This window comes from Heteronotia binoei, chromosome 20, assembly GCF_032191835.1.
Source record: "Heteronotia binoei isolate CCM8104 ecotype False Entrance Well chromosome 20, APGP_CSIRO_Hbin_v1, whole genome shotgun sequence".
NCBI classification, from domain to species: domain Eukaryota; kingdom Metazoa; phylum Chordata; class Lepidosauria; order Squamata; family Gekkonidae; genus Heteronotia; species Heteronotia binoei.
In genome coordinates, this window is record NC_083242.1 from 22,493,367 (window position 1) to 22,518,346 (window position 24,980).

The following is a 24,980-nucleotide window of genomic DNA, read 5'->3' on the forward strand; positions in this document are numbered from 1 at the left end:
AAGTTCTGAAACGGCCTCTGGCCTTCTGCTGCCTCAGTCTTGGTGATCGAGGGCGAGTTTGCCCGTTACTGAATCTGGTCTTTTAAAAAGACACTGCAGCAGGTGTGGTACAAATAGGTCATTGTCTTGTTATCACAAATGCCCCCACCACGACCAACAATGAGCCATGTCTGCCATACAAAAGGTTGTAGGAGCAATACCCTTCCCAAAGCCTGATTCTTAATGAATTTGATTGGAGTGACGTTTGTAAAGAAATCCGATGAAAGGAATATTCTTTTAATAAAGATAAAAGCAATAGAACATTTAAAACGGCAAACTTTGGGCTACTGTTGAAGCCATGAAGTTTTTCAGATCTCAGTACAAAAACCCTGATGAAGAGCCCAAAGAATTTCATGGCCATTTCCCCCCTTCAGTAAAAACATTAAGTGACTCCCGTAGTTCAGTCCTGGGGCCAAAGCAGCTCATTTTCAAAATGCAGCCTGGTGAGTATTCACAAGTCTGAGCTGCCAAAAGGGAAGCAAGGTCTCTAGAGGAAGATACTTGTTCTACTGTCCATACCTGAGCAGAGAGGTAGAGATTTCAGTGATTCAGATGCTAGCCTGAAGTCAGCTGAATTTTTTAAAAACTCTTTTTACAAATGTTAAACTTCCCCCACACTATGAAAAAGCCTTGCATTACAACCCCCAATTCAGAGTCTCCCCTTGCTCACAGTTTAGTCCACAAATTTTACAGATTTAGAAGCATATTTATCTCTGTGCACCTGTTTCCGAGAAGCCAGCTGGAACCCGAGGCCAGCCCCTGGCCGTTGCTTCCAACCCACTGCCTTCTCAAATTCAGCCTGCAGCCTCTGCTGCAGTTTCTCCTCGCTGTGCCTGGCCAAAGCCATGTTGTGTTTTGTTACCCTGGTTGGCGACTCCTCGGTCAAAGCAGGACCTTTCTTAAAACCACCCAATAGTCTGAGAAACTTTGTTTTTCGCTCTGCGTTGTCAAAGGCTGCCGTGCTCCACTGGCCAAAATGGTGATCCTGAAGAGATTAAAGGCAAAGATGGATGTGGCTTAGACCCTGGAGGGTTTCATATTGATCAAATACGAGGCCTTTGCACAAGGCATTGACAGAGCATCAGATACCAGCTGGTGAAAGGCAGTGTGTGAATGGATAGTAGGTCTAATGGTTGTGTTTGTATTCCTACATATTTGTACACATTTCCTGCATATGCATCCAACACACACTGAAGGACCTCAGTCTTTGGGGGCGTATGGGGTCAGCGAAGCTCCAGTCATGAGCCTGGGTCACTTTACTTGTCATTATAAGAAAGAACAACATTTAAATGCCAGTGAAGGTCCATGGAGGAGTGACAATCTCATCCTTACCATCACCACCATGCCCTTCTCCCTACTTAGAATCATAGAGTTGGAAGGGACCTCCAGGGTCATCTAGTCCAACCCCCAGCACAATACAGGAAACTCACAAATACCTCCCCCTAAATTCACAGGATCTTCATTGCTGTCAGATGGCCATCTAACTTCTGTTTTAAAACTTCCAAGGAAGGAGAGCCCACCACCTCCCAAGGAAGCCTGTTACACTGAGAAATCGCTCCAACGGTCAGGAAGTTCTTCCTAATGTTGAGCCGGAAACTCAACATTTAATTTCAACCCATTGGTTCTGGTCCTCCCTTCTGGGGCCACAGAAAAAAATTCTGCACCATCCTCTATATCACAGCCCTTCAAGTACTTGAAGATGGTGATCATATCACCTCTCAGCTGTCTTCTCTTCAGGCTAAACAGGCCCAGGTCTGTCAACCTTTCTTCATAGGACTTGGTCTCCAGACCCCTCACCATCTTCGTCGCCCTCCTCTGGACCCGTTCCAGCTTGTCTATATCCTTCTTAAAATGTGGTGCCCAAAACTGAACACAATACTCCAGGTGAGGTCTTACCAGAGCAGAGTAAAGCGATACCATCACATCACGTGATCTGGACACTATACTTCTGTTGATACAGCCCAAAATTGCATTTGCCTTTTTAGCCACCGCATCACACTGTTGGCTCATGTTCAGCATATGCTTCCGTTTCCCAGCTTCTGCTTTTCTCACACTTCCCCTCGTTCTGCTGCTAAAAATGTCACCATTATTATTTTGCATGCAGACAAGGAACACCTGGCATAGATGGGCTGCTTCCAATGAACATGGACCAGTGGACAGGTCCCAGTTCTGTGCAGCACCTAGTGGGGGCAGATGCTCAGGAATAACAGCAGTCGCACAAAACTGAGATCAAGGCTGGAAACGTGTCATGTGGGCAGGGGCCCTCAGAGAGAGATAACTGCACCAGTGGCCTTATCACAGCAAGATGGAGACTAACAGAAATGAATGGGCTGACAGGCAATTTAAGACTCATCTCCCCCATCTCTGTTAAGACCTCAATAGCCCCATTATTCCTTCTGCCAGGATTCATTTGTCAGGGCCACCTTCCTCCAATATGCAACTGCTCTCCCCCTGTGTTAGTGGCATTCAAATCTGTGGTCTGCTTGAAGCCAGGGAGGGAACTGAAAGCACCCCACATTTCCTTCATCTCAATTTCTTTTGCCATGTGAGGGGGGGGGGAGAAAGAGTCGTGCTAATTAGAGTCCTGCTGACAGCAATGTCCAAGGGCTATTATTATTTATATTCCACGGTAAACAGAACACATTTTCTACAGCAAACACATCACGGCTCATTCCCTGCGGGAATCAAAATGAGGGGGAGAGTGCTACTTTTCGGGATTAATGATGAGAATTACAGCTCACTGCCTCTGGAGTTCACCAGGCTGCTTTCAGCATCTCCAGGGACTGGACTAATTTGTTCTGTAGAATGACCTCCAGTTTCCAATCAGGAGAGAGCCTGGCTTGCCAGGCAGCAAACATGACCAGCATAGCAAAATAGGGACAGGAGAGGGCCACGTTCTCTTGCAGGAAGGGGGCTTACCGATTTGTTGTCTTCCTTGATTGCCTTTGTTTTGCCAGATTCCCGGTCAATCTCTTCCTGGAGAGCCTGCCGTCTTGACTAGGACAGAAAAAAACCCAAAAAGCATTAAAAAACCAGCAAAAAAACCTATGGCACTAAAGTGCAAAGAGCAGCATTAAAACACAAAATAGCCTACAAAGCAGCAAAACTATTGAAAATGCTGATGGTATATTAAAAATACACCAAGCAGCATATTAAAAGAACTCTGGGCATACATTTGAAAACCTGCAACCTGAACCCTTCACCCCTTCCCATTTTCAACTGGAAAAATCTTGTAAGATGCTTTGAAGATTTTCCTCTGAGCATTCCTGTGGGGAGGGCTGTGTCTTGGCCCACAATCTGTTTTGCATTCAGAAGTTTCCGGGTTCAATCCCCAGCAGCTTCAGTTCAAGGATTTGGAGTAGCAGGTGTTGGGAGACTTTGGAGCTGCTACCAATCACAATTGACTACACTGAGCTAAGACCAATGGGCTGCAGCTTCATAATAACGGAGGCCTATAAAGGACACACTTTCTAGCAAAAGATTCCAGGTTCATTCCTTTGCACCTCTAGCTTAAAGGGTCCCAGTTGGGAAGCACTGGGAATTCCTTGAGATCCTGGGAAGCAAGCACCTGTCAGGATAAGTGAGATCTAACTCTTCCCTACAAGGCAGCTATAGGTGCTCACATGCCTGAAACAAGGGGGACACCCCCTTTACACAGAGACGTATTCAGTCATCACAAAGAAAATATCCTGCAGGTTGGGAAAAGCTGTATTTTTCTTGGCTTAGAGAGCACTGCAGGTAACAGATGCTCAAAAATTGCTTACATGATGGAAGGGGAATTAGGGACAGTCAGCATTTTTATTCAAAACCCTTCCGGCATTTGCTTGAAATTGCAGTCCTCCCCCCCAGCCTCCAAATGTTGGTTTCAAGACTCCGTCACATATGAGGTGGGCGACCATCCCAGTTGCTCCTGGACTTAAGTTCAGAATGCTTCTATGAGGACTTTGGTGGGGGTGGGAGGGTTGTTTTGTTTTCGATAGTTAACTGGCAACATGAGAACAGCCTATCAGCAGGGCTCGGAAACTGGAAGGCAAAATGTGAACACTGGAACTTCTGAACGAGCCCCCTGGATGCTACCGTAGCAATATCCCCACAGCATTAAAGGAAACATATTAGAATCATAGTGGTGGAAGGGACCTCCAGGGTCATACAGTCTTAACTTCCCTGCGCAATGCAGGAAAATCACAAATATCTCCCACCCACAATCCCAGTGACCCCTGCTCCATATCCAGAAGATGGTAGAAACCCTCCAGGATCCCTGGCCAAACTGGTCTGGAGAAAAATTGCTTCCTGACCCCAAAGTGGTGATCAACATTTTCCCGGGTGTGTAAGAAAGGGCCACAAGAACTAAGCACTGATGCAACCCTTCCTATGATCTGCCTAAGTCCACAGAATCAGCATTGCTGTCAGATTGTACCTTGTCTATCTTTGCTTCATCACAGTTTCCTTTCTTAATGGTTATGACTTGGATTTCATCTTCTCCTTCCTGTATTAAAAAAAAGACGATTTGAGCATCACTGTGAGAATCTTCACATGCTCAAGCAAAGAGAACCTCCCATACTATGCAAAAAATACAAAAGGATGTTCTGAACACTGAGTTACAGAAAGCTGCATGCAAGCAGTGGCATGGCTTACTAGCCATGGTATGATTGGAGCTTGGTTTTCTCCAGGAGGTTCTAGTGAATCTTCTGGATTACGAATATTTTAGAAACAAGGGAACAGCTGGGTGCATACAAATGGAGGGGGTGGGGGATGGGACTCAAAACCAAACTCGGAGGAAGGAAATAAACCCCAACTCCAAATACATGAGCAAAATAGAAGTGTTAACTGTTGACAAAGATCTAAACAAGACTGAGAAACTTCCAAGTGATTTCCCATTATGTTAAACGGGGCGGGGGGGGGGTCCCCAGCCCCTGGTCCATGGGCTGGTACCAGTTCGTGGTTAGCAACCGGGCCATGGAATGAGGCCGAGCAGCCCTGCCAAACCTTTCACCGAAAGAGGTAGAGTAGACTTGCTGCCCCTTTTGCCTGCCTGGGACCTGGGCGGACAAAAGAGGCAGTGCAGCCTAGCTCCGAAGCACCACCTCTTTCATCTGCCCAACTCCCAGAAGGGGCATCACAGCAGTGACCTTCACCTGCTCATTGGGGGCAGGGACAGGGAGGGGGGCATCCTGGGGTGGCAGAACCCCCGGCACTCACACACACACACCGGTCCATGGAAAAATTGTCTTTCACAAAACCGGTCCCTGGTGCCAAAAAGGTTGGGAACCACTGTGTTAAACCACTGGGAGGAGAGGGGGAGTAAACAACACACAACAAGAACAATGGGGGAAGGCAAAGGACGCTCTATGAGTTATGGGAGCTGTTGGCAAGTAATTGGACTTGAGTGAAACAGAACGAAGGAGGACACGGGAAAAAGACATATGGCGGAAGCTTGAAGGGTCAACTCAAGCGTGAAATAACCCGAGAAGGCAGTGGTTTGCAGCACATGGGTGCAGGCAAAGAGCAATAGGCTTTGCTCCATTTGTTCCTTGTCACATATGTGCCATTCCAAGGCAGTTTGGGGCAACTCCTAAACAACTCTCTCCAACCACCACTGTTGATGTGGGTCTCTTTCAAGGGTAACAAAAGACAATGCAAATACACGCTGAAGTGCTGAAGGCAGCCTGCCAAGTCCCATGAATGGAGCCAAGATTTATTCCGTGCAGGGAAGTAGGCAAGAATGCAAGAGGAGCCATGGAAAAAGGCCTGTGAAAGAAGAATCCTCCTGCAGGAGCAGATCAAAAAGCACCATCTTTACTGAACGACTGGACCCAGTACGTTTCCTAGACATGTATTTGTGGCTGTTTAGAGATCAGCATCCAAACGTCCCGTGCTTCCTGCATGCAAAAATGCAAGAGAGGTCCATTTGCTCAGACCCAAAGGTCCATCTAGGGCAGTGTTCAGCAGCTGTTTTTTGCCTACAACTCCCATCAACCCCAGCCAGCATGGCCAATGGCTGGGGTTGATGGGAGTTGTAGGCAAAAACATCTGGATAAACTATCTAAATCGAGTAGCCAACGATAGCTCTCCAGATGTTTTTTGCCTACAACTCCCATCAGCCCCAGCCATTGGCCATGCTGGCTGGGGTTGATGGGAGTTGTAGGCAAAAAACATCTGGATAAACTATCTAAATCGAGTAGCCAATGGTAGCTCTCCAGATGTTTTTTGCCTACAACTCCCATCAGCCCCAGCCATTGGCCATGCTGGCTGGGGCTGATGGGAGTTGTAGGCAAAAAACATCTGGAGAGCTACTGCTGGCCACCCCTGATGTAAAGGATTTCCCTTTTGTCTGCCCTGTTCCCGCTTTGTTGGGTGCCCCCCAAGTAAGTCTGCTTTCTCCTCACCCTGCATAATTTTATAAACTACTTCAGGCTTCCTTGACATGGTCCCTGCCACGACTTCCCCTGGTGTCCCTCCAACTTTTCAGAAAATGGATGAGGTCATTCTAAGGGAGGCCTTGTTATTGGACAATTTCGTTCTGAAAGCTTTTTCATGCCTGCAACACAAACTGTAATCACTGAAGGATCAGGACTGGTAAGCACCCAGGCTTTCCTTAGCCAGTGTGCCTTCCATGCCATTCCCTCTTCTGGCTGTCCTTATTATTCCACTTCTTTCTCCCCATCCTGGGGGGGGGGGGGCGTGTTGCTTCATCTCTTTACATTTTCCCTTCTCTATCTCCCTTGAGCTTTCCTTGGTTTCTTTTTATTCCCCATCACATTCTCCTTTTGTCATCTGGGCTCTCCTTTGTCTCCTGTTATTCCCCTTCAGTACTCTTGCCTACTGAAGAGGGAGGCATTGTGTTTGGCTCCTGCCTCCTGCTGCAGCCCTTTGAGGTTCAGCAGTGCCTCTCACAGTGGCAGCCATTTTGTTGTGGTGCTCCCCATCACCTCTCAAAATGCTAGAGAGGCCTGTGGGCCCCAAAAGATTGGGGATTCTCCCCCTTAGCTGCATTTCTAATCTGATTCACAAGTTGAGACAAAACTTGGTACATGATCTGGTCTATCTAAGTCACAGCTGTTGCTGAATGCTGCCCTGTGGTGTCTCCTCCTCTTCTTGTTCATATACACAATACCAAACCGGAAATTGGAATGCAACAGTAGCTATTGCTTTAGGGATATCCACTTTTTGCAAGGGATTACAGGGTTTAACTCAGCCTTCACTTCAGGATCATTAATAAGGGAATTTGGAACTCCCTTTGGAAGTCAGAAGTTCTTGCAGCGCTTGACAAGACCTTTCCTTGCCGGTTTCTGTGGCTTTCTTAAAGCCCCTGCCTGTTGAAGCTGCAATGATAGCCAGTCTCAAATCTGGAGGAGATTTTCAGAATGGCAGGTGAAACCTCAAAAACAAGGCTCCAGAACCAAAGAACCAATTTTCTTTAAGAAACTCAAGATTTCCTGTGGCTGAACCTTCTTAGAATGGATGTCGACAGTTCCAAGACTTCTCTTTTCAAAGGTTCCCCCAAAACAGACCCTTTTGCGATGTGGGGATGCTGCTGCACAAAGAATGGACATCATGCCTGCATAGAAGCTAGAGAGAGAGCTCTAGATTTGATTTGATTTAATTTTTCGATTTATACCCCATGTATCCCGCCCTATCGGGGTATAATGAGCGCTTACTTATATGTCATCAAGGGATAAATATCTAGGTTTGAACCAACCTGAATAGACAGTAAAGACCATATTGCTAGAGATAAGAGAATACTGTGTACAATTCTGGTCACCGCACCTCAAAAAGGATATTATAGAATTGGAAAAAGGGCAGAAAAGGGCAACTAGAATGATTAAAGGTTTGGAACGATTTTCTATGAAGAAAGGTTAAAACACTTGGGGCTCTTTAGCTTGGAGAAACGTCGACTGCGGGGTGACATGATAGTGGTTTACAAGATAACGCATGGGATGGAGAAAGTAGAGAAAGAAGTACTTTTCTCCCTTTCTCACAATACAAGAACTTATGGGCATTCAATGAAATTGCTGAGCAGTCATGTTAAAACAGATAAAAGGAAGTCCTTCTTCACCCAAAGGGTGATTAACATGTGGAACTCACTGCCACAGGAGGTGGCGGCTACAAGCATAGCCAGCTTTAAGAGGGGATTGGATAAAAATATGGAGCAGAGGTCCATCAGTGGCTATTAGCCACAGTGTGTGTATATATATATGTGTGTGTGTGTATATATATACATATGTATATACACACACACATATATTGGCCACTATGTGACTCAGAGTGTTGGACCGGATGGGCCACTGGCCTGATCCAACATGGCTTCTCTTATGTTCTTATGTTATTAAAATCCCAACGACCACCCTCCCGCTGCCAAATGTGTGCAGGAGCACCCTTGATTAGCAAATCCTCTCTATTTCATGGCTTTCTGCCATGAGCTATCAGTGACTTCCTGCTGAGAGCCCAGGGAAACATGATGTTCCATGAACACAAATAAGGACTTTAAACTGTAGAGGGAGGATGCAACCTGCCTTTGGCCAGGGGCCCTTCAGCCTTTCCCACTGCACTATTCCCAAGAGGAGCTTTCCCCAAGAGATTTTACCGAGGACAGGGTTAGTTTGGAAGCCGTGTGTTAAAGGCGAAACTAAATGTGCTAAAATGAAAATTTAGCTGGGAAATGTTATCCAGGCGAGACCAGGCTTCTCTTCCCCGGCTTCTCATCTCAGCAGGAGACTCAACCCCCTGCCTTCTTCACGCTTACCTCTTCAAATGAACAATATGATTGACGGCTGCTATCCAGCTGAACTCGCCTCTGCCTGCGCGTGTGAGCGAGCAGCTGCTGTAATCCAAAAGGTGGTCAACAGGCAATACCGATTTAATTAGAAAATTTATCCCTGCAATAAAACCACCCTCTCTTTCAAAAGGTCAAAAGGAAAAACACCTAATAAAAAAGAAATTATGACAACCCTGAGGGCCTGACAGGAGAAATCCCACGATGAATAATGGATACATGTAGACTCTTTTGCAAGTAGGGTGTGCTGCGATTCCCTGCTGCTGCTGCCTCGGTGATGGAGGCGCGGGGATGGGACCTGTGTCTTGTTCTGCTTTTTTGCTGATTTTTTCTGCTCCTGCTGCTACCACTGCAGTTCGCCACCCCCCATCCCAGTATTCCTGATGGACCCACACCAGCAAGCTTTCCGGGAGCACAGCCACAGGAAGAAGGAGGTGTCAAAGTCCTCGTACACAAGGGCTCCTTGGGATGCAGTTCTTAGGATCAATCCCACTCTTGCTTTTGGAGCCTGCATGGAGTCCAAATGGCTGGAGGACTGCCAAATTACATTAAGCACAACAGTTATTTCATTTGGGCTGCAGCTCAGAAGCCGAAGTTGTGCCCTAGAAAGTACATCATCCCAAATTCAGGCCACATGGAGTCAAGAGAAGATGATGATACTGGATTTATATCCCACCCTATACTCTGAATCTCAGCGTCTCAAAGCAATCACAATCTCCTTTACCTCCCCCTCCCCCCCAACAACAGACATCCTGTGAGCAGCGTTCCCTCTAAGCTGAGTGTGAGCTACCTCACAGATTTTTAGCCTCCAGCTCACACATTTTTGTCTTAGCTCAGGAAAAATGGCCCCAGAGCACAATAATTTATGCAGCAGCTCACAACTTTAATACCAGAAGCTCACAAAGTAGAATTTTTGCTCACTCTACAGCTTAGAGGGAATATTGCCTGTGAGGTAGGTGGGGCTGAGAGAGTTCTTACAGCAGCTGCCCTTTCAAGGACAACTCAGAGCTATGGCTGACCCAAGGCCATGCCAGCAGCTGCAAGTGGAGGAGTGGGGAATCAAACCCAGTTCTCCCAGATAAGAGTCCGCACACTTAACCACTACACCAAACTGGCTACACCAAACTGGAATGCAAGTCTAGAGGAAAGCAGAGGCAAGTACCAGACAACTCCTGTTTCATACAGCAACATGGATGGCCCTGGTTGCTTCTACGCCTTGCCTGATAACTTCTGCCAATGTGGTAACTTGAGAGACATACCTCCTAATGGGGTAGTGCTAAAACAGCACATAAGCTGGACCTGCTTCTCCACCTGGCCTGAAACCACATTTGTTAAATGGCGCCATGCCACTGTGGCTAATGCAGAAATAACAGCCAGTATGCAGAGCCAATTCTAATAGCTATTCCAATTTTATGAACAGTGTCTAATTCTAATAGCTACTCCAATATTATGAAGACCAAAAAGAATTTTAATCAATCTAATTCAGGGGTGGCCAACGGTAGCTCTCCAGATGTTTTTTGCCTACAACTCTCATCAGCCCCATTCAGCATGGCCAATGGCTGGCTACCGTTGGCCACCCCTGAAATTCATCAATTAAGTATTCCAGGCTATTCAGAACCCTTCCTCTGTAGAACATACCTCGGCTTCTTCCTTGAGCTTTGCTTGCTTTGAACTGGGCTCCTCAGCTCTCTCGGGTCCTTCCCTCTTCTTTGCCTTCCTCTCCGTGGCAGCACACTGCTTGCTCTTTAACCCCGCTGCTGGGTCTAGCCTCTTCTTGGGTTTTTTGGCTTTCTTTTTATTTCTTTTTATTGCTACTGCTTTTTCTTCCCAATCAAAAGCATCTGTGTTGTCCTCCAGAAGAGCTGGATAATTGTTTGCAACTTTGGTGTAGATCTTGTGGCCTTTGCTGTCTCCTTTAGAGTTCTGGATCAGATCTATTTTCCTCATTTTTTCTTCAGCTTTGGTCTTCCAGAGAGTTTCAGTAGAGACAGCAGGATGGTTTTCCTGGCTACCTGCCGATGTCAAATGGAAATCAGTTTCCTCCTTCAGTTTCTTCTTCTTCTTCCTCTTTTTATGTACTTCCTGCTCTGTTACTTGCCTTCTCTTTTTTGATATGTGGATCTTGCTTGCAGTTATTTCCTTGTGGTCTTGCTTGCAGTTATTTTCTTCTTGCAGCTCATCAATAGGGTCTGCAGTGCCTTTCTCCAAACCTCCATTTCTAGTTTCTTGACTGTCCATGGATGTAAAACAGCAAACACATTTGCTTTCCCCCGTGCTTACAGCAGCCTGGATAAGAGTTGGTTTTCTACCTGATGGCGTCATTTCATGAGAAATCATTTTCATTGTGGGGGGCAAGTCTTTTTTGGAATAATCATCCTCAGCATGCGATGGAATCAAGGAGCAAGCAAGCTTGTGTTTCTTCTTCTTTCTCTTTGGGCTGCATCCATTGTTGCCTCCACGGGTCTCAGGGACACTCCTTTTGCGTCTTTTACCAACAAGGAAATTGGCTTCCAGACATTCTGTTGTTTGGCCCTGGCTTGGGATTTCTGGATCGCTCTCTTGCTTGCAGGAAAGTCCTCGCTTTCTCTTTTTCTTTAAAGCCTTAGGTGGATTCTCTGCTTCTTTTATTGATTCCAAATCCGAACTGCTTTGTGCAGTAATAGGAAGGTCTGCAAATGCTGCATTCTTTAATAATTTAGAGTCCAGTTTCTTCTTTTTCTTTTTCTTCTTCTTCTTCTTCACATTCGAACCATTCCCTACTACTAAGTGTTTCTTTTCCCCCCTCCTGGCCTTTGTGAGTAGACCAAACTGTGCATCATCATCGTCACCATCTATTATAACAAATGGATTCCTGGAAGCCTTTTTCGTTTTGTTCTTTTTCTGTGTAGTTCCCTCAGAACTGTACTTCTTTGCATCTTTTATGACCATCCTGGAAAACAACAGAAAATACAGCAGTTGGGGGAAGCATTTGGTGAAAGTGCCTTCCACAAAAATCATCCAAGGAACAAAAAAGAAACCCCTGTGAATGTTGATTGCCACCCATGTCCATTCTGGACACTTCCTTCTGGCCTCAAGAAGGAAGAAGCCTGGCAAACACCCAGTTTTTTGTCCTCCTCATCTCCAGGTTAACTCTAAGAGCAACGCCGAAGATTCATCTGCCTACTTTATGGGTTTTTATCCTGCCAAGGAACCCAGACATCTCACTTCTGTTTTCTCAACCAAACTGTGAGAGGCAAAGTCCAGGAAGACAATGGGACTAGCAAAGGTCACCTGCCCGAATTCACGTTTCCCCAATCTCCGCGCCACAGTGAGTTGAATTTTAGACTCCAGAAGTAATATTCTTGTGCCCCCACCACCTGATGGTGATGAATGATGCAAAGCGACAGTCTACTTTTGGGGTAGAGTTGGAGCCTCACATTTCTACCCCATGATAATGTCTATGATGCCAGTTTCCTTCTCTCCAGGTGTCGTTTTGTAGAAAAATAGGTAGTGGAGCTCATTAGCATATGCCGCCCCCCCACCAGCCAAAAACAACCTGACTCAAGAAAGGAGAGCCCCAGGTGAGTAAGGCCTGCTTGGGCTGGCTAGAGATCCAGCCAGCCCAAGCAGGCCTCGCTCACCTGGGGCTCTCTTCGGCTGCCCCTCCCCCACAGTCAAAAGGCCAGCAAGCCACCCACCACCCAAAATCACATCAGAAGTGGAGAAAGGGTGGTGCGGGCTTCTCCAGGGGTTAATGAGGGCTGCTGGGGGCCTGGCAAAGCCCCTGGTGGCTGGCTGGCTGGCTTCTGCTTTCATTCAGGGTTTGTTATGCAGCTGCACCTACTATTCAATGAACAAGGTAGGTGGGGAGGAAGAGGGGGAACCCTCAGAAAGGTTCAGGAGCTGCACTTCTGTGAGCTCCTGCTGAATCTGAGGCCTGCTTCTCTCTAACATTTCCTATACTTGTAGGAACCAGCGGCCAGGTCAGCTTCTGCCCTCGAGTAGACCTTTGCTTTCTGCTTTGGTTAGGTTATTTTTCTGGCCTGGAGTCTGAACCATTCCCAGGATGCAAGATGCAGAATACAAACTTTTTCAGGCAAAGACACAGAAAAGACCTTGGCAGTTTTAAGAATAGGGATGGGTTAGGGACACAAATGCAAATTTCTTGTTTAAAATACCCACCCACAGGGCTTTTTTTGTAGAAAAAGCCCAGCAGGAACTCATTTGCATATTAGGCCACACACCCCCTGGTGTCAGCATTGTTTCACACAGGGGTTTTGGGTAGAAAAAGCCCAGCAGGAACCCCCTCAGTAGGCCTCAGCCCCTGACCCCAAGCCAGCTGGAACTGCGTTCCTGCTCAAAAAAGGCTAGCCCACCCACACAAAACCTAAGAAATGGTAATGTTGGGCCTAGATGGCCTGCCGCAGCTGTACAGTTCTTTGAAGGAGGCAGACAGACGGCTTCTCTTGAACATCTTCCTGAGACAATGCAACATCTGCCCACTTTTGTCAGCTATAATTTTAACTGACTCATTATTTAGAGTTAATGCTGTGCCGCTCACAGCAGTAATTGCACCTTTGCAAAGCAGCAGAACCAACATGCCTCCCTTGTGACTGGGTCTGCTCGCACTTCTGGGCAGGACCTTTCCTTTGCCATCAAGCTGCAGCTGACTTATGGCAACCCCATACGGCAGGGGTGGCCAACGGTAGCTCTCCAGATGTTTTTCTTGCCCACAACTCCCATCAGCCCCAGCCATTGGCCATGCTGGCTGGGGCTGATGATGGGAGTTGTAGGAAAAAAACCCATCTGGAGCGCTACCGTTGGCCACCCCTGCCATAGGATTTTCAAGACAAGAGACGATCAGAGATCTGCCTCTTCACAGCAACCTTGGATTTCCTTGATTGTCTCCTACTCCAAAACTGACCAGGGCCAACCCTGCTAAGCTTCCGAGATTGGATGAAATCAGGCTAGCCTACTCAGATCTAGCTAAGCCCCAGCTGGACTTAAATAAATGAAGAAAATAAAGTTTGTTGTTGTTCAGTCGCACAGTCGAGTCTGACTCTTTGCGACCCCATGGACAAAGTCACGCCAGGCCCTCCTGTCTTCCACCATCCACAATAAATTCCACAATAAAGTAGCACCATCTTATTACATCACCAGTGCCCCTTCTCCCTGAGACAGAACCAGATGGGTAGCCATGTTAGTTTGTCTGTAGTAGTGGAAAAGAGCCCCATGATACCGAATAGTAATTTGCAGTGCTGCAGTCCAAGCTCTGCTCTGAGTTCGATCCCGGTGGAAGCTGGATTCAGGTAGCCGGCTCCAGGTTGACTTAGCTTCCCATCCTTCCGAGGTCGCTAAAATGAGTACCCAGCTTGCTGGGGGGAAAGTGTAGCTGACTGGGGAAGGCGATGGCAAACCACCCTGTAAAAAGTCTGCCATGAAAACGTCATGATGCAACATTACCCCAGAGTCGGAAACGACTGGTGCTTGCACCGCGGACTACCTTTACCTTTAGCAGTAGAAAAGAGCAAGAGTCCAGGAGCACCTTAAAGACTAACAACATTTGTTGCAGGGGATGAGCTTTTGTGAGTCACTACTCATTCCTTCAGATACAGCACCCTCCCTCTATGAACAGAGCAAACTCTAACCAACACAATTTCTACCAGCAGAAAATTCAAAGTGTGCTTCTGATGCCATTGGAAGGCTTCTCTTCCAGTTTTTTGGCTCAAATTTGAGCACCATTTTCCTTCCACAAATAGATATAGAGAAGAATGTTTCATGTTTAGTTGGGGAACTAAACATACAACATTAGGACTGACCCTAAGACAGCCAATCACACACTGTCTCCTTGCCTAGCCTACCTCACAGGATTGTTGTGAGAATAGAATGGGGGAAGGTAAAACCATCAAAGCCACCCTCAGCGCCTTGGAGGGAAGTGGTAGGTGCAATTGCTTTAATGGAGGAGGGCTTTTATATTTAAGAAGAGGAAACGGAGGACATGTTAAGCAAGTCAGCCAAACTGAACCTCCACTATCAGAGGCAGTATACCTCTGAATACCAGTTCCTAGTGGACAGACAGCAGAGAAATATCAGACCACCCAGTACTGAGAACATAATGGTGAACTCTTTGGCCTGATCCAATAGGCTCTTCTTGCATTCAGCTCCCCCCTTCTCAGAAAACAAAGGGCATCCCACACAAAGACTCATTCTCCACTTCCATAAGACCCTCAATTCCTTGGTTATCCCCTTGCACCTTTTCCCAAAGCTAATCAGAACTTCAACTGATAGTGCTGTGACATATTTAGAGTCATTATGTTTAAACAGTGCCTATTTTTAAAAACTATCCCAGTTTTAAAAAAACAGAGCAGAAACCCATGTATGTATGCACCCATATCTATACGCTTGTGTGTATCTATTTAGACATATAAACATTACCTATACACATTGTATATATTTACATTAATAAATATATTTACACATATATATAGGTTGATGCATACACATATATGCACATTTGAATACTGTTTACATATACATATACAAACCATGTATACACAAATCTGTATTTATTTGTACACACTGGCTATATTATTATTATTTTGCCCCATCCCAGCCGAGGGATAGAGTTGGAAGGGACCTCCAGGGTCATCTAGTCCAAACCCTTGTACAATGCAGGAAATTCACAAATACCTCCAAATGTATGTTCATATATAAAACATATGCACATACATATGTGCATATATTTTATATATGAACATCTGGCTGATCGTGGGTAGATGGAGGGAGGTAACCTCATCCCTCCTTCTCCTATTCTGTTATGGGCTCACCTTACAGCTGTTCTCCAGACATGCCCCCCCACTTTTCAGTGCCCAGTTCTGGGAGATGTGAAGTAATAATCAAAATCGATGGTGCAGTTGAGCACATGAAGAAGATGATATTGGATTTATATCCTACCCTACACTCAGAGTGGCTCACAATCTCCTTTATCTTCCTCCTCCACAACAGGCACCCTGTGAGGTGGGTGGGGCTGAGAGGGCTCTCACAGCAGCTGCCCTTTCAAGGACAACCTCTGCCAGAGCTATGGCTGACCCAAGGCCATGCTAGCAGGTGCAAGTGAAGGAGTGAAGAATCAAACCCGGTTCTCCCAGATAAGAGTCCGCACACTTAACCACTACACCAAACATGCAGAGTGCCCTTCTCCTACAGTTGCCAACCTCCAGGTGGGGCTGGGAGATCTGCAATTATAAGTGATCTTTAGACTACAGAGGACAGTTTCCCTGGATAAAATGGCTGCTATGAAAACTGGATTCTTTGGCATTACAACCTGCTAAGGTCCCTCTCTTCTCTGGGTTCCACCTCCAACTCTCCAGGAATTTCCCAACCCAAAGTTGGCAAGCCTACCTATCAGGGTTGCCAGGTCCAATTCAAGAAATATCTGAGGACTTTGGGGGTGGAGTTGGGAGGCATTGGGGGTGGAGCCAGGAGCTCTCCTGGTCCAACCTTTTTGAAACTTGGATGGTATTTTGGGGAGCTTCACCAGATGTTATGCTGAAAATATGGTACCTCTCTAGGGTTGCCAAGTGCAATTCAATAAATATCTGGGGACTTTGGGGGTGGAGCCAGGAGACATTAGGGGTGGAACCAAGATCAAGGCTGTGACAAGCATAATTGAACTTCAAAGGGAGTTCTGGCCATCACATTTAAAGGGACAGCACACCTTTTCAATGCCTTCCTTCCATAGGAAATAATGAAGGATAGGGCCACCTTCTTTTGAGGCTCATAGAATTGGACCCCCTGGTCCACTCTTTTTGAAACTTGGAAGGTATTTTGGGGAGAGGCACTAGATGCTATACTGAAAATTTGGTGCCTCTACCCTAAAAAACAGCCCCCCCCCAGAGCCCCAGATACCCGTGGATCAATTCTCCATGATTTTCTATAGGAATAAATCTCCATAGGGAATAACAGAGTTCCCAGCAGACATTTCCCTCCCCTCCCCGCGCTTTCTGACGACCCTGAAGCAGGGGGAGGGCCTCGAAACCGGGGGATCCCCTGCCCCCACCTGGGGATTGGCAACCCTATACCTCTCCCTCAAAAAAACAGCTCCCCCAGATCAATTCTCCACTATACCCTATGGGAATCAGTCTATGGGGAATAATGGAGCGCCCAGCAGACCTTTCCTCCCCCCCCCCCCGTCTAATAACCCTGAAGCGGGAGGAGGGATCCCCTGCCCCCACCTGGGGATTGGCAACCGTGCCACCTATGCGGCTCCGCCATGTGCTGAGGCGGAGAGTTCAAGCGCTTGCTTCCCTCCTTCACTCACCCCAGCTGCCCGCGGCCGGCGCGGCCTCCCACGAGCCAGGGAGAAGGGAGCGGGCGATGCGGGACCTTCTTTTCGCTTGACCCGGAAAGGAAAGGCGCCGCGGCCTAGCTGGGCGGCCTGTGTTTGGGGTTGCCTAGCAACCGCCCCCGCGCTCCGGCATGGCCGCTGCCGCCGAGGAGTCCCGGCCTCCCCTCAGCCTCTGGGAACAAATCTGCGCAGGTGGGCCGCGCCAGCCCCACAGCCCCTTCGCCTCCCCGCTGCGGCGGCTCTTCCCTTTCCCACCTTTCAGGCCAGGCTGGAGAGGGCCTTGAGGGAGGGCGCCTTGCTTCCTCGGCAGCAGTCCCCTGGTGTGTTCAGGAAAGGCTGCAGAAACACGCCCAGGAGAGAGGACCAGGCGCAAGGTTCCCTCTAAGCTGCAGAAGTCTTGTGAGCAAAACTTATACTGGCAGTAAAGTTGTGAGCTGCTGCACCAATTGTTGGGCTCTGGGGTCCTCTTTCCTGAGCTAAGACAGAAAGGTGTGAGCTGGAGGCTAAAACTCTGAGCTAGCTCACACTAACTCAGCTTAGAGGGAACGCTGGCCAGGCGCCTGTGGCAGCTGCCCTGGCAAAATACCCCCCCTTCTCCCTCTTCAATTGCCCTCCCTCTCCAAATTAATTCTTTTGCAGGACCCTCTTGTTACTTTTTCTCGCATCCTAAGGCGAAATCCCGCCTTAATTGATGCTGACAGAGGTGGGGTTTTTTAGTTAAATAAAACGTATTTACCAATATTTAAGAGTATATAAACTCTGAGAAAGAGGTGAAGGTCTAGAACCAGAGTGGCCAAACTTGCTTTCGTAAGAACCACATACAATAAATGTCAGACATTTGAGAGCCGCAAGACATGAACATCACATGTTTGAGAGCCACAAAGAAGGAAGGCAAATTGGGAGGAGAGAGGTAGAAAGAAAGCAACTTTAACTTTGGTGATTTAAAGATAGAAATGCCTTTGGCTTTGGTTTGGTGATTTAAAGATAGAAATGCCTTTTCCAGGCTGGCTGGCAGCACAGTGGGGGTTTTCAGAGTCAGACAATATGTGTGAAAAAGCCACATGTGGCTCCCAAGGCACAGTTTGGCCACCCCTGGCCTAGAGCAAAAATTGGGAATGTTTTGGAGGAAATCCCACTTTCTTTTCTCACAAGAATAATAATTTAAAAAAAAACATGTTCTGACAAAAACATTGGAGGACCACTGAAAAAAATTATGAAATTCTCTTTCTTGAAGTGCAGCGCTTTTTAAGAAAAGGCTTTACTCTTTCACAATGCGTAGTGTGAGAATCACTTAGATAAAACTATAACAGGAATTATCGTTATCCAGTACTGGAAATTTACTTAATTTCCACCATTAGGTAATGATAATTCCTGTTATATTGTACCAGTAAAATATATATGCCCTTGAAGAGACCAATTTAATCATCATCATCAGCAGCCTTTATTGGCATAAAAGAAATCAGTTATACAGAATTAAAGGATTACCAAGTTATACAGAATAAAAATTGCCCATAAAATTCAAAAGGTACAGTTAAAATTTAGAAACATCGTTATCAATTAAAACGATGGCTACAAAATCCTTTGGTGTATCATGGTGGCCAGAAAAATGAACTTGGCTACTATTTCAGTGTCTTTTGAGGAGTAACCACTCAGGAGCCTACAGTCTTTTAAGGCATCTGAACAGCCTCTTGATTTCTCCAAAATGGGACGCAGTAGTGAGTTACGAAGCTGTGAATATAACAAACAGTGAAGCAAAATATGAGGGACTGTTCCAACGGCTGTGTGGTCACAAGGACAGAACCTAAGAAAGGAGGTCGTCTTGTTAAACCTGCCAGGAAGTGTGGCAGAGGGCAGAGCATTACATCTAGCAAGAGAGAAAGCTCTTTGGTGCTGGGGTGTCAATAAAAGGGAAAAGTATGAAGCCATTTTCCCCATGGTGAAAGGAATCACAAAACACAGTGGAGAACAAGTTTTATCGGCCAGACTGTATAATTCCTGGCGTTCAATGTCCAAAAGTCTACTTTTAATTTGGTAAAATGCTGCCGAAAACGACAGCATGGACAATGATTCCAGGGATAGGCCCAAAGACTTGATTTTCCCTGCAATATACTCTGACCAGGTGGAGAATTTATATTGAGAGCATATGATGGGACAAGCTCTGAGGTTCAGAGAAATAGTGAAGACGAAGCCAGAGGTTGACTTGACAGTAGCAAGCCAAGCTCTGGTCACCAATAGAGACATGCCAGTTTCCAAGCATATTACTGCGTGTGGAACGCAGTTCGGCCAGCCTAAGAATTTCCTCAGGAATTTCAATTGGATCTACAATTAATAGATCCAATGTTTTTGATAATACACATACACTATTGATAAGCTCAATGTTTTCAGTGCTGTGAAGTTTACTTCAATACCCAGAGATGTTGCTCGCCCTGTTATGACTCCATGATGTCCCAATTAGGGTTGCCACCTCCAGGTGGGGCCTGGAGATCTGCTTTTGCAACTGATCTCCAGCTGGCAAAGATCAGCTCCCCTGGAGAAAATGGCTGCTTTGAAGGATGGACTCCATGGCATTGGACCCTGCGGAGGCCCCTCCCCTCTCCAAACCCCATTGTCTCCTGGACCCACCCCCAAAGTCTCCAGGTATTTTCTAGCACAGACCTGGCAACTCTAGCCCTAATAACACCCTTTCTTTTCTTTACTACAGAAAAGTGTTTTCTATTGTTTTTTTGCTTTTAATTTTATTTATGACAAAACATTTATTTGTTTCATGTATACCCCAACTTTCTCTCCAGCGGGGATTAAAAATTGCTTACATAATTCTCCTCTCCTCCATTTATCCTCTCAACAACCCTGGGAAGTATGTCAGGTTAAGAGCACGTGAGTGGCCCAAGGTCACCCAGCTAATTTCTGGGTGGAGTGGGGATTCAAACCTGGGTCTTGCGGATCCTGGTCAGACACTCTGTACTTGCTTATGCTCAGACAGCAGTTCTTTCAGGAGTTTGAAGCTCTCTTCTCTATATGGTATTTGTTTGCAGTTCTGCGTGTTGAAAACTCAACCATTTATATTTTGAATGTCATAAATAAGCCAACTATACCAGTTTTATATGCTAACAGCGCACTTATGCTGTTACTTTAGTATAAACCTACTGATTTCAGTGGCATAGCTGCAGAGGATTGCACTGTTATAAATAATGCATTTTTATTATGTTACAGCAGTAATATGTTTGGTTTTTTAAAGAAAGCAATTATTGGTTTCAGTTGGTTTTCCCAATGTAATTTGGGGGTTTTATGGAGGGGGGGGGGGCAGAAAAAAATCCTTATGGCTTTAAACTTCAGCAAATTTTATATATCTGATTATGGAGCAACATGTACATTTCCAGAATGTTTTGTATTTTACAGAAGCAAACTCAAACTTGCTATTCAGTCTCCCAGAGCTGCTTCTCCCAACTCCCCCTGTTCCTCCAACCTCCCCCCCTTCTGGCCTTGTGACCCACCTGCAAGAGAGCCATAAGCAACAGAAGGGTCCTGGCTCTTGCTTTGAGACTGAATGCATTGCAAAGATGGGCTGTGCTCATAATTCTGGAGGAGTGACTGTGTTGGTCTGTTGCAGCCAAAATAAATGGGAGTCCTGTGGCACCATAAAATAGACATATTTTTATTCTAGTGTTGGCTTTTATAGATAATTATGTCATTGTGGTGTAGTGATACCTATTGCTTTTAAATATTTATTGTATAATTTACTGTATTTGATTTGATGTTGCTAGCCGCCCTGAGCCTGCTTCGGCGGGGAGGGCGGGATATAAATAAATTGATTGATTGATTGATTGATTGATTGATTGATAAGAATGCTGGTCTAGGATCTAGGAGACTTGACATTCGAACCCCTGATCTGTCATGACGCTCTCTGGGTGACTTTCTGTCAGTCTAACCCAGAGGTGTCAAACTCATTTGTAATGAGGGCTGGATCTGACATAGATTTTACTTTGGTAGGGCCATGTGTGCTGTAAAATGTAATGTCAGGCACCAAAGATATAAACTTTATAAAGGACATAGGCAGACCCAATTAATGATAGAGCAAATTTTGAGTCCAGTGGCACCTTTAAGACCAATAAAGTTTAACTTTAGATACAAGCTTTTGTGTGCATGCACACTTCATCAGGTACGAACACTTACACCTAGAATTAAGCTTTGTTGGTCTTAAAGGTGACAATGGACTCAAGCTTTGTTCTGTTGCTTCAGACCAGCACAGCTACCCTCTTGAACCAATTAATGATATTATTTTTACTAAAGACACAAACAAAAGCAGTTGATTCCTAGGAGTGAAAGCAGTTATTTACTGGGGAACCCACAAAAGTCCCCCAAATTTGTATGTAATCATATACAAGACTAGTTTCTCCCCCCCAAGAGATACCATAAAAAGATAATTTAAATTTGTATTAGATTGATTTTTGACATTTTTGTATGGATTTTAGACCCTTTTAGAACGTTCTTGGCTCATGTTGGCATGTTTTATCTATTTGTATGCATATGTGTGTACATCTCTTTTTTCCCTCTTTCCTTTAATGCCAATAAAGGTAACTGAACTGGTAAAGGGGTATTACATTTCCATACAATTAGTTATTTTTGCATATACATCACTTTTAGGAGATGAGTCATCTTCCTTGCAAGTAAATAAGGTGGTTTTTCAGCACCCCACCCATATGCCCAACCTCAGCAGCTGAGCAGGGCTTCAGTCTGTCTCTCGCTTTGTTTCCGCACTTCCCCCATCCTACCTCTGAGGATCTCAAGGAGGCACACAGACTTCCTCCTCCACTACCCCATCCCCACCACCAGCACCAACACTGTGAGGTGGTCCTACTAGCCCCTGCTGATATAGATGACCTAGGCAGTTGCCTCCCAGTTCACATGCTGGCCCAGTCCTTTTGAAGAAGAAGAAGAAGACTGCAGATTTATACCCTGCCCTTCTCTCTGAATCTGAGACTCGGAGCAGCTTACACTCTCCTAGATCTTCTCCCCCCACAACACACACCCTGTGAGGTAGGTGGGGCTGAGAGGGCTCTCACAGCAACTGCTCTTTCAAGGACAACTCCTGCGATAGCTATGGCTAACACAAGGCCATTCTAGCAGCTGCAAGTGGAGGAGTGGGGAATCAAACCAGGTTCTCTCAGATAAGAGTCCGAACGCGTAACCACTACACCAAACTGGTTTTGTTCGCAAACCACTTCTCCACATGCTCTCTCCTTCCAACCCCTCTCACGGTCGCCATTTGGCAGTAGCAGTGCCAGCCGCTTGGCTCTACCCCCATGTAGTGGGTTTGCCAATCCTCACTGAGCTGCGGTCAGGGGAAAAAACACCATGCCTCTTCTTTTTCTGCTTTTGCCTCCAGTCTTTCACTCTATATTCTTAGCTCTGCCCTCTAGCCATTTCCTTTCTCTTTCTTGTCACCTTCAGCCCCACACGCCTCACCACATGAGCCTGCTCACCCTCCCTCCCCAGCAGCCTCCTGCCTTCTCTCTGTTGCACAAGTGCTCAAGGGCCAGATAAGAGCTCTGGATGGCTCTTGGTTTAACCTACCTGAAAGGGTTGTTGTAAAGATAAAATGTGAGATGGAAAATCATGTACACTGGAGCATTGTCCTGGCTTGAAAAGGTTCTGTAGAGCCAGGCAAGTAGCATTTCCGCAATATTATTCACCCAGGATATGAGCTTTCATGTGCAGGCCCACTTCCTCAGATACTGTGCTTTTGTTTTCTAACTACCCAGGGCTTTTTTTCCTGGAGGAATGTAGCAGAACAGAGTTCTAGAACATCTTTGTGGAAACAAAATTCTTTTTAAAAAAATTAAAGTTCATGAGGAGCACCTCATATGCTTCTCCTTCATTTCCCTCTTGAGAGTTCTGGCACCTCTTTTTCCAGAAAAAAAGCCCTTTAACTAGGGGTGGAGCTCATCCAGGGATTGCACCTACTATTCAATGGGACAAGGAGGTGGAACTCTCAGAAGGAGGAGGAGGAGGAACTCTCAGAATGGTTCAGGAACTGCGCTCCTGTGAGCTCCCACTGAATCCGAGGCCTGCCTTTTACTACCTATCTGTGGAAACGTGCCTGCATGCAAAAGCTCATATCTTGAACAAATTTTTAAAGGTGCAACTGGACTCAAAATGGATTCAGCTGATTCAGACCAACACAACTGCCCTCCTGGATCTAATATTCATATCAAGAAAGAACTAAATTGTTACTGTCCTCCTGCCCTAATCCGAAAACCCATATGGCAGGTATGACTATGGAACTCCCAGCTAGTTTGGTTTAAATGGAATTTGGAAATCCAGGCCAGCTAATGGCCCTGAGGGATACAGGATGGAATGCCCAGTTTCATCTATATGAAATTGTATATTTCCTTTTTGTTTCATTTGTCTTCAGGGGCACCCCAGGCAAAAGCAGACTTGCATTGGGCTTGGGCAGCTAGAAGGAGAGCATCCAATTTGTTACATACTAAATTAAGTGATAATATCATTGCCTCCACTTTTATGAGGCACTAATCCAATTCCCACATGAATCCAGCCTAGTGAATTCTCATGGTGAGGAAATTAGATTATTGTCTCATAAAGCGGTAAAAGCTCAGAGATTATGGTTATTGTAATGTGAGTTTAATTAATAAGGCAACCTCCCTCCCAATATATTTCCTGTTTTTTTCATTCCTAAGAAAAGAAAGCTTAAAGAGCCCACATCAGCTTTTTCAACTTAGGCTACCATTTAGATTCCCGTTTTGTGTGAGGAAAGATCTGTAAGGACTTGGCAGCAGTTTTCTTAAAGCTTTGGAGATCGGCCCCAGGAAATGTATAGTTCCTCCTATGTGCCTGCTCTTAGTGGAAGTGTTAGATACACCTTCTCTGTCTGACTTTTGATTTGATACGGAAACATCTTAGTTTTATTGTAGGATGCTGAATTTGATCCTGGCGGTAGTAGAAAGTATCAAGGGACCGCAAAGCAGGTTCCCTTGGAAGTAGGCAGGTCAAGCAAGACAAAACCGCAAGGGCTGAAGTGTGAGTCCTCCCACTCGAGAGTAATGCTGCTACCAGCCCCTTTCCACTAGCCAGACAGCCAGAGGCCAAGGCCTCCAGCCCTCCCAGGACGAAGATCAAGAAAGTCACTCTTGCAAGGCAGGACATTTACTAGGCAAATTTCACAAAACAATCGGGTAGCTGTAGCCAGTGAGGGCTCCTGAACTCAAGAATTCTACAAAATATAAGTAAAGCAATTTGTTTTAAAATTGTGCAGAAATAATAATAGAGCAGTGAACAGGGAAGATAAAAAATAACAAAGCTATAAGTATAAACTTGACATATTTACAAGCATCAGTTCAGGATCCAGGTGTTACCAAGAAGTCCAAGATAAGGTTTCTGGTCAGTAAAACCCACACAAAACAAGAAGTGTCCCAAAGTCAGATATATTCCAGGCCTAGGGCAACATCAGAATGAAAGATCTTTCCTAAATGTCCTGTGTTGGCCTGATTCTAATTAACCAATCAAAAGTTCAGCAAATGATATTATTTGTCCAATGTTGCTAACCAATCAGATGGGTCTGCCAGTTAACCCAAACACCCCGCAGCTGTGTTAGGTTCACTAAACAGTTCTCCCACCCATGATCTCAGGTGCTAACCCTCCTAAATTCTTGTCCTTGAAGCTGTGTAATTGGCACCTGGGATACCTCCCATCTCCCTCATCTGAGTCTTTGAAGCAACAAGCAGTTTGCATTATATTTTCGAAAAACAAAAGTTTCACTTTTTCTAGGCCTCAGCCTGAATCATCATTTGAATTAAACAAGAAACTGCTTAAAGGAGTCAGCTGGTT

General features: G+C 45.8%; 2 protein-coding genes across 3 annotated transcripts in view; one reads left to right on the forward strand and one right to left on the reverse strand.

The window, feature by feature from the left end:
* Positions 1-260: 260 nt before the first annotated feature.
* On the reverse strand, positions 261-17,476 carry KNOP1 (lysine rich nucleolar protein 1). 2 transcript variants are annotated; one of them, XM_060260498.1, is made up of 5 exons: positions 17,112-17,476; positions 10,451-11,741; positions 4,457-4,525; positions 2,959-3,036; positions 261-1,024 (listed from the first exon to the last, which is right to left on the reverse strand). In XM_060260498.1, the coding sequence occupies exons 2-5, from the start codon at positions 11,738-11,740 to the stop codon at positions 713-715; spliced, it is 1,749 nt and encodes a 582-aa protein (XP_060116481.1). In that variant the 5' UTR covers position 11,741; positions 17,112-17,476; the 3' UTR covers positions 261-712. The 2 variants fall into 2 exon arrangements, with proteins under 2 accessions (XP_060116481.1, XP_060116482.1); XM_060260499.1 differs by having other exon boundaries at positions 17,026-17,207.
* Positions 17,256-24,980, forward strand: part of IQCK (IQ motif containing K) — a 95,609-nt gene continuing 87,884 nt past the window's right edge. Inside the window, exon 1 of the mRNA XM_060260500.1 lies at positions 17,256-17,330. Coding sequence (XP_060116483.1) covers positions 17,270-17,330 — 61 coding nt within the window. The 5' untranslated portion in view covers positions 17,256-17,269. The remainder of the gene's footprint in view (positions 17,331-24,980) is intronic.